The following is a 14,357-nucleotide window of genomic DNA, read 5'->3' as shown; positions in this document are numbered from 1 at the left end:
TTTAGATAAGAAACATTACCATATGTCTTCAGCCAGCATCACTAATGGTATTAACTCTATCCTATCTATCGGATCTTCTCGTTGCTGTCTGTATTCAAGCTCTTCCCAGCTGCCTTGCAGACTGTAACCAAGAAAATAGTCCAGTCCCGTGCGAACAGCACACTGGTGGGCGTCTTCACCATCCTCCTCCTCTTCATTTCCTCCTTTGCTAACATGGTAGGGAACACAACTCTTCGTTTTGTCATTTTCTGTATCATGTAAAAGTTGGGACTGATGTTTCAAGTTGTCCCCCAGAAAGAAATCAGGGAAGGTGGTTACATATCTGCCTCAGTTCCATTTGTCTCTTCTTCCTTTAATCAATTCATCTCCGATGTTGCTTGTTAGATGTTTTTTAATCATGTTTTATCATGTGGACCAACATGTAGATCAATATAGCATTGCATTCATGTATGCATGGATTAAAACATGCTTATTGCTACTACCATTATTTATGCAAAATGACAAATGCTATGGCCGAGAAAGTGTTAGAAGTCATGGAAGGTTTATCAATGCCTAAACTTCATTCAACATCAACATCAAACATGCTTTTTAAGCAATGGTACATAAATAAACATCACCCACACAAGCTATGTTGTGACTACGGTTGAGCAAAGATGATGCACTATACCTGGTTTGCATTGTAAATAGTTTAAGTTACGACATAAGGTTTGGCTGTGGCTTTGCAGCTGTAGCTTTTTACTCCACTTTTAAGATTGGATGTCTGCAGGGTTGTTTCAGCCTGTGATTGGTTGCTCAGTGTCACGCTCTAACATCAAGCTAGACAATTTAGATCTCATAAGGACTTATTCAGTAGCTTGCTTGATTAGTAGCTGCTTTCTCTATTTCTGTACTGATGCTCATTTGTTGGACTCTTTGTTTGACCTTAATTTTATTTTGATACATTATACATTTGTAAAATTATATTATATCACTACCTACAGTATGGTGCAGAAATTATTTTCAAGCAAAACTGAAGGCATTTAAAATTTTGTGTCAAAACTTTTTAAATTACCAGAAATTACAAATATGTCTAGGATATATTGTTGGCTTTCTGTTTTCAGCATTACATTTGTGTTTGTGTCTCTTGCTGTTTCACCTTTGTTGGCCGACGGTTAAATGACAGACTGTGTTGTCCTTTCCTGCCAGTTTACCTGCAGCAGAGAGAAACTGCAGGAGTGTGTGTCCAACGAGCTGAACACATCAGTGACTCTCTGCCTGCTGCACAACCTGACCAAGACAGCAGAGGATGGTTTGACTCTGTGTTCCAGCCAGGCCATGCCCTGCCATTTCCCAGAGGTCAGTCCCATAACATTTGAGCATGTGTGTATATTGTGTGTGTGTTCATACAAATGCCTGTGTGCATTTTTCAATGTGCATGAAAAGTATGTTAGAATATTCACCTAACCTTCCTCCTCCTCCTCTTCCCTCTCTGTCTCCTCTCTGCGGCAGTATTTTAGCTACAGTGTACTGCTGACCCTGCTGGCCTGCTCTGTGTTCCTCCACATCAGCAGCATAGGGAAGCTGGCTCTGATGCTGCTCATCCAGCTCACCTTCCTCCTGCTGGTTGAGTGGCCTCAGGTGGCCCTGTTTGACAACGCAGACCTGCTGGTCATTGCCAACGCCATGTGAGTCCCCTGCTAGGAACACACACGCACGCAAGCAAATATGCATGCACGCACACGCACACGCACACACACACACACACACACACTTATATTTACAAACACATTCAGTACACTCGCTATTTTCCAGTTTTCAACCTGAATAGCTCCTGTGTCACAATACTGTGGTTTAGGTTGGACGTGGCCCACTTTAACACAACAAGGCTTATATTGTAAAAGACCTACTATCCCCTTTACCAGTTGGGCTCTATTCACATTTTTTGAATATGTTCTAATTTCTATCCTCAGGCAATTATCACCTATTAATGATTCTCTACAACAGTAAGTTGTTTTCTCTTTATTTTGTACTGTATCATTTTAGTGACTTATATGCATAATAGACATGACTTTCACTTGTCTTTCATAGGCCTGGTTTCAATGAAACTGCAGAACAGTGGTGAGTAGCTTTCCCTTGTTGTGTGTTTTAGTATTGCACACATTTCCATGCACCCATACAAGATACTAATTCATGACTCTTTTCCCCCTCAGCCTGGAGAGCGTGACTAAGGTATCCTTAAAGGTCATGACCCCTGTAATCCTGACGGTGTTTGTTCTGGCTCTCTACTTGCACGGCCAGCAGGTTGAGTCCACCGCACGTCTAGACTTCCTCTGGAAGTTGCAGGTAAATGAAACAGTATCCTGTGACTAACAGTAACAAAACTGAAAATGCAATCATTTAAACTCACCAAAATGCCTTTTTCACAGCAGACATTTTGACATGTCATAGAAGGAAAAGCACAGAGTTAGTAATAACATTAACAATGGCTCTGTACTATTCAAGTGTCCCACTAAGTCATGACAGTGTGACAATGAGCCTGAAACTGAAGTAGCTAAATGGAATTTAGCCATCCTTAATTTTATGGTTTACATCAGTGCTTTTCCTACTGTGACATGTCAAATAGCTTCCATGAAAAAGGACTATATCAACACCTGTGACTACTTCAGGAATCCACATATTGTCAAATATTGAGACTAAGCAACTACATCTCTACCCCCTCCTCAGGCCACAGAAGAGAAGGAGGAGATGGAGGAGCTGCAGGCATACAACCGACGCCTGCTCCACAACATCCTGCCCAAGGACGTAGCCGCCCACTTTCTTGCACGGGAGCGTCGAAATGACGAGTTGTACTACCAGTCATGTGAGTGCGTTGCTGTCATGTTTGCCTCCATCAGCAACTTCTCTGAGTTTTACGTGGAGCTGGAGGCTAACAACGAAGGGGTGGAGTGTCTCAGGCTGCTCAACGAGATCATCGCCGATTTTGACGAGGTGAGAAGAGAGGGAAAATATTAGTTAGATTAGCATTAGATGAATGCAAATTAAATATTATATTATTATAAAAAAATATTAGATAAGCTCTGCAATGTGTGGAAATTATGTATTTGTATTATTCTGCTTACATTATTCTGCTTACAATTACCTTTTCCTGGTTGTCTGTGTTGTTCTGCCACTTTAACAATCGTGAGTTCATTGTCTCTAGATCATCAGTGAAGAGAAGTTCCGTCAGCTGGAGAAAATCAAGACCATCGGCTCCACCTACATGGCAGCCTCTGGCCTCAATGACTCCACCTACGACAAAGAGGGCCGTTCACACATCCTGGCTCTGGCTGACTACGCCATGAGGTTAAGGGAGCAGATGAAATACATCAATGAGCACTCCTTCAACAATTTCCAGATGAAGATAGGTAAGGTAGTAGAGATTTCAATTGACATTATCTGATAAATCTTCTTTGGCATTCTTTTCCCGGTCCAAGGAGAACTACAGTTATCTGCTTCCTTAGAAACAGCATTATCAATTTTTTGTAATAAAGTGTTTTTTTATTTTTGATGTAAGTAGAATGATTGACAAAGCCAGGCGATTTTTTCTCAGGGTTGAACATGGGACCAGTGGTAGCAGGGGTGATTGGAGCCAGGAAACCCCAGTATGATATCTGGGGGAACACAGTCAATGTGGCCAGCCGGATGGACAGTACAGGAGTACCAGACTGCATCCAGGTACTGCACCCGAGCTCTTCTAAATCTTAAGTATTTTGCAGTTAGTTAGTGTTAAGGAATTCGGCCAGGGCAGAATACTAATCCAGTTACTGATGGAATTAGTAATGTATTTATTCATACTAAAATCAAAAAATGGCCACACTGCAGACATATTCCCCTTAACAGAGAGATGCTTCGAACTCCAAGGCATCTATATTGGAAAGTTATATCGTTTGTCGCATCTAAAAGGGATAAAGTCACAGATACAATCTGTGCAAAGTCCTTCAGCTTCAGGATTCAAGTTTAGAAATCTGCTCTGCAGAAGTCTCCTTGAGCAAGAATCTTTGTCAGCCCAACATGCTGATCTCTAGCAGAAATGGTGCTCTAATGTCCTTCTGGAGAAGGCCAAAAAAGGTAAATTAGAATTCCCTGCATTACTAAATCCTTAAAGTCTTAAAGAGATGTGAACAGCCATTGCATGTTTGTCAAGGAGCACTGTCAGTTAGGTCATGTTTTTCATCTTATTCATGTATATATAGTTGATGTTAACTCAAGAACATCAGCCAGGCTAAAAATGAGGTGAGATTTTCCTGCCCCAAATGAAATCCATAAATTGGCTGCTACAAAGATTACAGTCAGAACAATGCTACCATCTGTTGAACAGTATGAGTAACTGCAAATTAAAATCCCTTCTACAGTCATCGTAAACTAGATACTTGATTGTTTTCACGTTTAATTGATTCTTTGTTTTGATTATTTTCACATTTAATTGATTCTTTGTTAAGTCTATGAAATGTCAGGAACAAAATATCTATCTATCTATCTATCTATCTATCTATCTATCTATCTATCTATCTATCTATCTATCTATCTATTCTTTATTGGAATGGGAAACAACAGATGTTTAAATTGCCAAAGCAAGTATGAAATAAAAACAAAAATGTACATACAATATCTATCTATCTACAGTATATCTAATATTCATTCATCACAGTCACTTTAAGGGGTGAAACTGGGACTGCCGACAGTGTTTCTCTTGGGAAGGGTTGAGTGTCTCACGCCCTGTGTGTCAAATGTCCGTGTCCTCTCTTAGGTGACCACAGACTTATACCACGTGCTGGTCAACAATGGATACCAGCTGGACTGTCGAGGTGTTGTCAAGGTGAAGGGAAAGGGGGAGATGACCACTTACTTCCTCACCAGCGGTCCCCAGGGCAGTTAACGACAGGCAGGCCGACCACAACTTCACTCCCACTGCACTGACAAGACTGAGACTGCAGAGAGACAGAGTGGTCAGCTTGGCGATGAGCACCGAAGCACAGTGCGAACACACTGGGGACAGAAGACAGCCAACAGAGACGAGCACAGCCTGTCTTGTATGTTGTCACGTACTCAGATGCAAACATGTAGGGCGTTCATGTTTGAAGGCTTTTTCCCAAGCTGCTCAAGAGATCACTAAGCCCATTTGCCTTAGGACGAAAGTGGCTACGCTTGTGTTTATGAGCAATAGTACAAGTATTTCATCTGGAGTCATTATTTATTTTCGTGCGGATGGATTTTTGTGATGACCTTGTAAAAAAAAGAATATATATAAAAACTAAACTATGTTACTTAAAAAGGAAATATGCAAGGACAACATTAAGGATGAAAATGACCAAAGAACAAATGTTTGAAATGAAACACACACTAATGATTCTGTTCAAAAGTACAGTAAGCTTAAGTAATTTATTACTACTTAACACTTTTTTTGTTGTTGACTTATTCATGAAGGAGAACACACACACACACATGCACACATACGCAGATAGACAACACTCACAATAACCTTGGCTCGGACGTCTGTGTTTCTTATCAGGGCCTTCTTTGTTTCTTCTAGCCTGTGATTAGCCACAGTCTGGACACAAGGCTGTTTGTGGTTCACTGAAATGTACGATTGATTACTCGGTCCTCCCTGCAAAGTATTTTTGGTTCAAGACAAAACAAGAAGTATGAAATGAAGGAAGAACAGTTGCATTAGTTGCATATTGCTCAGTAATGAAGAGAGATTCTGAAAATGATATGTAATGTTTTTAGTATGTGTGTGTGTGTGTGTGTGTGTGTGTGTGTGTGTATATGTGTGTGTGTGTGTGTGTGTGTGTGTGTGTGTGTGTGTGTGTGTGTGTGTGTGTGTGTGTGTGTGTGTGAGAGAGTACCGTATGTATGGGTGTGTGTGTGGGTGTGGGTGTGAGCACACATAGCTGAATGCTGATCTTTATCTATCAAAGGGGCATACTGTATCTTTTCACTGTGAGGTTTTTATGATATTGTATGACAATGCTTTCTTGCCAAACTGATTGCTGCAAGGCATGTTTTTTATTATTCCTCAGAGTTGTGTGTCCATTCCTGATTTCTAGTGTCAAAATGATAATTTGAAGAGAATTATGTCTTCTGCGCCTTTTACTGGACTGTGATTTTGACTGATTTCATTCCAACCCAAATAAGCAAAAGCCTACGAGACATGATATTTTTGATTGCGTTACAATGTTTGAACGTAAACTGGTTTCTTGAGGGCTTCAGGATCAACTGTATGCAGGAATTCTTCTTCTGCTCAGACGTATTGCCTTGAAATTATGCAGTTCCAAGGTCTGCATACTTCATGGACCAATATTCACAACTTTACACAACAGTATTTGACCCTATGTGGTTGTATTTCGCACATGGAGGCTTGTAACCCACCAAAATTAGTAGTTCAAAACAATTATCATATGAATGTATGTAATAATGACTATTTTTGTCCACAAGGAAACTACTGCTGAAGAAAACCACTCTTTACAGTGCTGTTGGCATTAAGGAAGGAGCTTTATCATTATACTACAGGTCAAAGTGATTGGACATTACATTTGCTGAAAAGTCAATGTGTATTTTACTTTTAGATGAGCTTTACACCTGGTGTTGATATGCTCACTTTTCTGTCTCAGCCAAAAAGGAAATGCTGCCTTCAAAGGCTACAAATCCAGATCCTCACTTTTGCTTATCCCTCTCTGTCTTTAAAATGAGGGGTCAACTTAAAATGGTTGCATTTTCCTTTAAGAAGTGGCAGAGTTAGAAATAGTGTAATGATTGATTTGTTTCATTTCTCCTTGGGTAAGAAATTAATAAATGGCTGTTTTTGCATTGATTGTGTTCATTTGGTTCAGGCTCTTAGATCTCTGCAGTAGAAATGACTTTAAAATTAATTTTACAAAAGAGAACCAGTGCACCACCTACCTAATTTGTTCTTATTAAGCAAATGTGTTCTTTCTTTTACTAAAAACGACTGCCCCAATAGCTTATTTCACAACACAGCATTAGTTTGTTAATTTGTTTGAGTTTTAATTTAGCTCTCATGTCAGTCAGCAGCCTGCAATCAAGATTTCTCCGTGTGACAGTAACCTGAGAGACGCCTCCTTCTCCTTTTCTGAATAAATCAGTCTACAGTTTCAAGAGGGTGATACAGGAGAGAGTATTTAATTGCTTGCACATGAATAATGAATTTCTGTTGAGGTAATGGCAGTGTTCACTCACAGCACTCTATGCTGAACATTAATTAAGCAACATAAATTCCTCCTAATCCCTGATGAAAAAGCACCAATGTTACTATAACAGGCTCATGATACAAGGACTTCTAAAGTGGCTATACATATATGTGTGTGTGTTTGTATATATATATATATATATATATATATATATATATATATATATATATGTGTGTGTGTATATATTTGTGTGTGTGTGTGTGTATGTGAATTTAAATTAAATTTGTTTCAAGTGTATTTATGTATTCCTCCTAATCCTTGATGAAAAAGCCCCAATGTTACTATAACAGGCTCATGATACAAGGACTTCTAAAGTGGCTGTACACACATATATATCTATATATATATATATATATATATATATATAGATAGATGTGTAGCCACTTTAGAAGTGTGTGTGTGTGTGTGTGTGTGTGTGTGTGTGTATGTGTGTGTATTTAAATGTAATTTGTTTTAAGTGTATTTATGTATTTTGTATTCATTTTGTTTATACTTTTTAGTTTCTTCTTCCGCATTTGGTTGCCCACAGATTAGTGTGACATTTCAATACAGGAACTCGTGCTCTGTTTTCGACGAGTGCCGCCTTTGCCTTAACGTGCTGTACAGAAATAACTCAGTTTAGGACGCACGCGGCCAGCAGGGGACTCACTCCACCTAATCATTTCAACAAATGGCACCTGTTGGGTTCAAAGGAAAAGCCGGGAGGCCACCCAACTGCTGTATCCTGCATCACTCAAAACTCCAGTTCCACAACTGTAAGAATCTGAAAAGAAACAGGTGTGGGCGATAACTGCTCTTCATATTTAGGTAAGTGGCGGCATTTTTTGGATCTAGAAATCATATGATATTCACTTTTCATTCGCGTGTTTGTGTCATTTGTGAAATTGACTGCCAGGTTTTAATCATCTGTCAAATATTTGATTTCTAGAGCCGCTAAAAGAGATAACACACTGACATACTATGGAGGAGCGCAAACTTCCTCTTTCATTTTCCTGTAACGTTAAGCTATGCCTTTTGTCCATAACGTTATACTCGGCACCTCTTGTTGTCTATACCGGTGCTTCATCTTACTTTTAGGTGTAACCACATGTTAGAGAAGTAGGATATATGTTAAATATGTAAAATGTTGTTTCTGACAAACATTAACCTTCCGGAAAATACTCACAATTGACCTGAGAAGGACATAAAGATATTTTGGCAATTAATCAATCCAGATTTACAAGACCACACAATGTAGATTTCATTTCTAAAACTGTCTTGTTGATTATTTTCTCTTTCTTCTGCTTTGTCATAACTATGGTGACAAACTGGATCAACTGGTTACCCATTAGCGACAACTGCAGACTGGACTGTGGTTGTGTCCCTTTTCTGGAACACCAAAAGAGTGTCCTCTTGAATCAATTATGAAGGAGGCTGGCTTGAGAATACAGCAAATAAATTATGAACAAGTAAGAGTGAGTCTCTAACTGAACAGTGATCACCTACGGACATGCAGATGTCCTACAGTGCAGTGATATCCTGTTTCACATCACACAGCAGGAAACAAGGCTGGGTAAAGTTATGGTCCTGTCGTGCTCCACGTAGCAAACTCTACTTCCTGTTGCAGATGAGAGCTGATTATTAATGGTGAGGTGTCTTTGGAGCAGGAATCTAGGCAAGGCTTTGTGCGTCACTTATCAACAGGTGAGGGAGTTGCGGGTTGAGGCCAGCAGTGTGGTGGCCCACCTGCTGCCACGTGGGTCCTGGTGGACTGTGGCCATAGCAGGTGAATTCACTTGTTTACTGAGAGGTGTGGCGTGTTTATTCACACTCTCCTCCTCCTTGTTCTCTCCACTTGTCCTGTGGGAGTGGTACTGGTTTCTGAGCAGGGTTGGCTACATTACCTGCTACTATGACACACACACAGAGGCAGGCACACACTGGTTTAAGATGTTTCTTGTGCTCTTGTTTTTTCGCTGCACGTTTAGTGAGTCAAAGCAGGTAAGGGTTACAGAGGAGTTGGATTTTGATTAAAGTATTTTTCAGAGCTTGGCTGAAATCCTCGGGTAACATGCACAAACATTTTACCAGCCAGCGTCTAGGGAATTACTTTTGTTTTGTTTTCTGTTTTTAACAGCCTTGAGAGTCACACCCACTGTGAAACATGCGTCTGTTTCTAAGACGGCGTATATCTGCCCTGAAACTGGTGCTCCTTGGGGGGACTCTCTTCATGGTGGTTCTAGTGGTTCTCCAGAGGGATGTCGGCTCTTCGCCTGCTGGTGACCCCTGGTTTCAGGAGCTGGTGGACAAGAAGGATAAGATGATCATCATGGTACAAGAGGCTGTTAACAACATTGGCTTCCAGATCGGAGCTCCGCAGAAACCACCAACGGTACTAGTGCAGCCCACCGAGGATGCCAAATGCCCTGCTGGATTCTACACTCAGGCTGAGCTCAAACCTCACCTAGAGAGACCGCCTCAGGACCCCTTAAGCCCCGGGGCTGATGGGAAGGCGTTTCAGAAAGACCACATGTCCCCAGAAGAGGGTCAGGAGAAGGAGGAGGGTATGAAACGGCACTGTTTCAACCAGTTTGCCAGTGACCACATCTCACTCAGCCGTAGTCTTGGCGACGACACAAGGCCTCCAGAGTAAGAACATGTCCTCAAAATAAACTGAGATGGTAGACTAATCACTGTTTATATCAACAAGTGTGCTGACATGTACGCAGCAGGCCAGATAATATCCTGGGTCTCAGCTGGGGTCATGCTTGAAGAAGTAAATTAGAATTTTTTTGGCTTTTATTGCCTTTATTTATAAGACGGATTAAGTCAGGAAAGTGGGAGAGAGAGGGGGATGACTTGCAGTAAAGGGCCAAAGGCCAGAACTGAACCCGTGTTCGCTGCAACAAGGACTGAGCCTCTGTACATGGGGAGCACGCTCAACAAGGTGAGCTACCCAGGCGCCCCAGAAGTAAATTATTTACATGCATTTTCATATTGCTTCATTATTATCTCCATTATCCTGGAAAATCACTTTGTCAAATGGCTAATCTGAATGCAACCACAAAAACAGCTGGGTAATTGAGACTAAGGTGTTATTTTATTTGTATTGTCCTAAATACTTTTAATTACTGTAAATGTCAGACATGACATCTGGACATGTTACAGGCTCGATAGGCCTTGAGCAATTATTTTTGCATAACTTTTTACTTGGCTTTCAAAATGAGATGTTTGTAAATGACTGCAGATATTCAAATTCTGCTCACCATCTATTTAAATGCAGAATGAGCAAACAGTGGGCTGTTATATGTTGCTCTGCTAGAGCTTCTGTGACTTTCATTTCATCAGATATGACTCTCACTCTTGCACACTTTGTCTCTCTTTGTATTCTGACTTGGTCCACCTTGCTCAGGTGCGTGGAGAGAAAGTTTCGTCGCTGTCCTCCTCTGCCAACCACCAGTGTTATTATTGTCTTCCACAATGAGGCTTGGTCCACCCTCCTCAGGACGGTCTACAGCGTTCTGCACACAGCGCCTGCTCTCCTGCTCAAAGAGATCATCTTGGTAGATGATGCCAGTGTTGCAGGTGCGAAAAATAACAAACTGCTTCTACTAATTTTGGATATGTCAGTATTTATTCATGTTTAAGGACCCATTGACTGAGCTTGAAATATCCTCTTTGTCAGTTATCTCTGTCATAAGCTAATGTGCCCTCAGATGTATTTTCTACTGTAGCAAAATTTACCTTTTTTGCTACCATAACTGAAACGTTGTCATAATGTGGCTGGTGGATTTATTTAGACTGAAGCTTGTGAAAATGTGCGGTGTGCATTGTTGACATAAATGCTCTTCAAAAGGAAGTGTTACCGTTTGTTACCAGCAACGTTTCCACTTCACTACTATTTCCTCTGGCAGTGGTCTCATAGGTATACATATGTTTTGTTTCTCTTCTCTGGGACCACAAGCCACTTTACATTTTTTTTTCATTATTTCTATTATTGCAAAAATTAATGGTTTCACTGACAACTTCTGGCCATAAGTTTGAAGTCTGTTGCACCTCTGTACATACTATTTGATGGGGTTCAAAGTGTCACCACACCCAACTTAGTAAGAGCATCAACCACTGGAGCTCACCTAAGAGATGAAGACCAGATGAGACGGACACAATAATGTTGTTTTTATTCCCGCAGAGCACCTGAAGAGCCGTCTGGAGGAACATGTGCGTCAACTGAAGATTGTGCGCGTAGTGAGGCAGCTAGAGAGGAAGGGCCTCATCACTGCCAGGCTGCTGGGTGCCAGTATCGCTCAGGGCGAAGTGCTAACCTTTCTCGACGCACACTGTGAGAAAACGCACACACAACCACAACAATGCCAAGCCACAATGGCTGTTTTAAAGCAGCTGTGTGTACCTCTTTGGGGCAATAGCACTTCTAGGGTTAGGGGTTAATGTGTTTTCCGTCTTTACTGTATGAAGTAGTACTTTATTTAGTTATGTGACAATAAAATAAAACTCTATAAAAGGAGTATGTTTCACAGGTTATAATTATGAGTTACCAGCTTCCTGGCGAAAAAGGTATAGGTAGGGAACAGCTGCAGAGCACAATTGGAAAATCATTTTCAGCCAGAAGACATCTCCCTCAGTCTTCAGCCATCCAATAATATATGTACCAAATAATTACCACTTTTTATATAAAGGGAACGTTGTCCTCCCCGTCTAGGTGAGTGTTTCCATGGTTGGCTAGAGCCCCTGTTGGCCCGCATTGTTGAGGAACCCACTGCTGTGGTTAGTCCAGATATCAGCACCATTGACCTCAACACCTTTCAGTTCAACAAGCCTGTGGCCTCCAACCGCGCTTTTAACCGAGGGAACTTTGACTGGAGCCTGACATTCGGCTGGGAGGCAATCCCTGAGGATGCGAAGAAGCTGCGCATTGATGAAACCTACCCTGTAAAGTAAGAAGGATCACATTGGTTTCACTCAAAACATCCTGAATCATTTAAAGGTGCTCTAAGCGATGTCAGGCGTGTTTTAGGCTAAAACCTTTGTCACATGCAGCAAACGGCTCACTATCCACGAGCTGCCTGTCCCCAGAACACATTAAAAAATGGTTTCTGTAGACAACCCAGGCTCTGCGAACGGCAACAAAAACAAATTGTGCCCACCTGCACCACAACGCGTACACAAACAATGTTTCAGCCAATAACCGGCAGGAGGGATTTGGGGGTGGGGGGGGGGAGGTAGTGTGTGGAAGCACAGAAAGCAGGGGACTGAATGAGGAGGAGGGAGAGGCGAGTTAGTCTCGTTTTGTTTGAAAAAACTTTGAACGTCAACAAGAAGTAACGTCACCCAACATCGCTTAGAGCACCTTTAAGTGTCTAAAGCTTTTGTATCTGATCATCTCAGAACACCTACTTTTGCTGGAGGTCTCTTTTCAATCTCGAAGAAGTACTTTGAACACATTGGAACGTACGATGACAAGATGGAGATCTGGGGTGGTGAAAACGTGGAGATGTCGTTCAGGGTTAGTCTCTTTATCTTTACTCCCACGGTTTCACATATTACTCAAAGTCTGCCTGTCAGTATCAAGTTGGAATCTGAATTTCTACCTGTGTGAAATGTGATTTCACAGGTGTGGCAGTGTGGGGGCCAGCTCGAGATCCTCCCTTGTTCCGTGGTGGGCCATGTCTTCCGTACCAAGAGCCCCCACACCTTCCCCAAGGGCACAGAGGTCATCACTCGCAACCAGGTGCGCCTGGCTGAGGTCTGGATGGATGACTACAAGACCATCTTCTATCGCCGCAACAAGAATGCTGCAGTTATGGCCAGCGAGGTCAGTGTGACCTGCTATTAGGAGTAACATTGTTTAAATGTTAAATGCATGTGGAAACAATGGCATTCATCCCCTGTCTTCCACCACGTTTTTGACTAGTATATATACCCCGTGCTGCAACAAGTTGATATGATGTGTGCAATTGTAAGTGGTTGTTTTGATTCCCCCTCCGATCACTGTTACAGAATAAGTTTGGGGACATTTCTGATCGTCTGAATCTTAGAGAGAGGCTTCAGTGCAAGAACTTCTCCTGGTACTTAAACACAGTCTACCCAGAGGCCTTTGTCCCTGATTTAACCCCACTAAAATATGGAACAGTGAGTTACATTTTTCTTTCTATGTGCATATCAATGGTATAATACACCGGATATGTTTCATAACTACGGCTGTATCTTGTTATTTTGTGTCTGTTATTTGCACCAGATTAGAAACTCAGGATCTAAAACCTGTCTAGATGTTGGAGAGAGTAACATTGGAGATAAACCTGTGATCATGTACCCGTGTCACAACATGGGAGGAAACCAGGTACAATTCTGACTCAAACAAGTGAAATTAAGATTTGAAGATGATTTGATGTTCTCTGGGACTGGTCTTTGATTGGATGATTGTGTCTTCTAGTACTTTGAATACTCATCTCATAAGGAGCTGCGTCACAATATTGGAAAGCAGCTGTGTCTTCATGCCACACCCCAGCCGGATCCAGTGAAGATCGAGCTATGCCAGCTGAAGGGCAAGGGCACCAGTGTGGCACCACAACAGGAGTGGGTCTTTTCAGAGGTGAGGGGCACTTGAGGCCGGACTTAAAGGAAACATTTGACATTTTGGGATATACGCTTATTTATTTTCTTGCCACAAGTTAGATGACTATATATATCTATCTATATATCTATCTCTCTATCTATCTATCTATCTATCTTTGGTCGTCAATGGTCAAACAATGGTCATCATTACTTTAAGAAATGACGTCCGGAAAATTGCGAAAACTTGGAATGTGTCCCCAAGTTCAGTTGCAAAAACCATCAAGGGCTACAACAAAACTGCCTTACGTGAGGACTGCCCCAGGAAAGGAAGACCAAGAGTCACCTCTGTTGCTGAGGATAAGTTCATCTGAGTCACCAGCCTCAGAAATCGCAAGTTAACAGCAGCTCAGATTAGAGACCAGATGAATACCACACAGAGTTCTAGCAGCAGACACATCTCTAGAACAACTGTTAAGAGGAGACTGCACGAATCAGGCTTCATGGTCAATATTAGCTATGAAACCACTGCTAAGGGGAGGCAACAAGCAGAAGAGATTTGTTCGGGCCAAGAAACACAAGGAA

General features: G+C 41.6%; 2 protein-coding genes across 5 annotated transcripts in view; both read left to right on the top strand.

The window, feature by feature from the left end:
* The window catches only part of LOC116692318 (adenylate cyclase type 6), a 31,571-nt gene extending 26,226 nt beyond the window's left edge, over positions 1-5,345 (top strand). The window contains exons 13-22 of one of the 2 annotated variants that reach the window (XM_032520504.1): positions 100-216; positions 1,186-1,335; positions 1,489-1,664; positions 1,950-1,982; positions 2,068-2,097; positions 2,190-2,322; positions 2,704-2,967; positions 3,179-3,383; positions 3,569-3,693; positions 4,766-5,345. In XM_032520504.1, the coding sequence (XP_032376395.1) occupies positions 100-216; positions 1,186-1,335; positions 1,489-1,664; positions 1,950-1,982; positions 2,068-2,097; positions 2,190-2,322; positions 2,704-2,967; positions 3,179-3,383; positions 3,569-3,693; positions 4,766-4,894 (1,362 nt within the window). In that variant the 3' untranslated portion in view covers positions 4,895-5,345. The remainder of the gene's footprint in view (positions 1-99; positions 217-1,185; positions 1,336-1,488; positions 1,665-1,949; positions 1,983-2,067; positions 2,098-2,189; positions 2,323-2,703; positions 2,968-3,178; positions 3,384-3,568; positions 3,694-4,765) is intronic. The other variant, XM_032520503.1, reaches the window with a different exon arrangement.
* Positions 5,346-7,780: 2,435 nt separating this feature from the next.
* Positions 7,781-14,357, top strand: part of galnt6 (UDP-N-acetyl-alpha-D-galactosamine:polypeptide N-acetylgalactosaminyltransferase 6 (GalNAc-T6)) — an 8,558-nt gene continuing 1,981 nt past the window's right edge. The window contains exons 1-10 of one of the 3 annotated variants that reach the window (XM_032520505.1): positions 7,781-8,033; positions 9,343-9,854; positions 10,618-10,790; positions 11,395-11,544; positions 11,923-12,157; positions 12,609-12,726; positions 12,835-13,035; positions 13,221-13,352; positions 13,459-13,560; positions 13,654-13,812. In XM_032520505.1, coding sequence (XP_032376396.1) covers positions 9,370-9,854; positions 10,618-10,790; positions 11,395-11,544; positions 11,923-12,157; positions 12,609-12,726; positions 12,835-13,035; positions 13,221-13,352; positions 13,459-13,560; positions 13,654-13,812 — 1,755 coding nt within the window. In that variant the 5' untranslated portion in view covers positions 7,781-8,033; positions 9,343-9,369. Of the gene's footprint in view, positions 8,034-8,797; positions 9,207-9,342; positions 9,855-10,617; positions 10,791-11,394; positions 11,545-11,922; positions 12,158-12,608; positions 12,727-12,834; positions 13,036-13,220; positions 13,353-13,458; positions 13,561-13,653; positions 13,813-14,357 lie in introns of those variants that run through there. The other 2 variants (XM_032520506.1, XM_032520507.1) reach the window with 2 other exon arrangements.

The sequence above is a fragment of the Etheostoma spectabile genome, chromosome 7 (assembly GCF_008692095.1).
Source record: "Etheostoma spectabile isolate EspeVRDwgs_2016 chromosome 7, UIUC_Espe_1.0, whole genome shotgun sequence".
Classification (NCBI taxonomy): domain Eukaryota; kingdom Metazoa; phylum Chordata; class Actinopteri; order Perciformes; family Percidae; genus Etheostoma; species Etheostoma spectabile.
The sequence above is the reverse complement of the archived record's forward strand: the minus strand, read 5'-3'. Positions and strand labels throughout refer to the sequence as shown.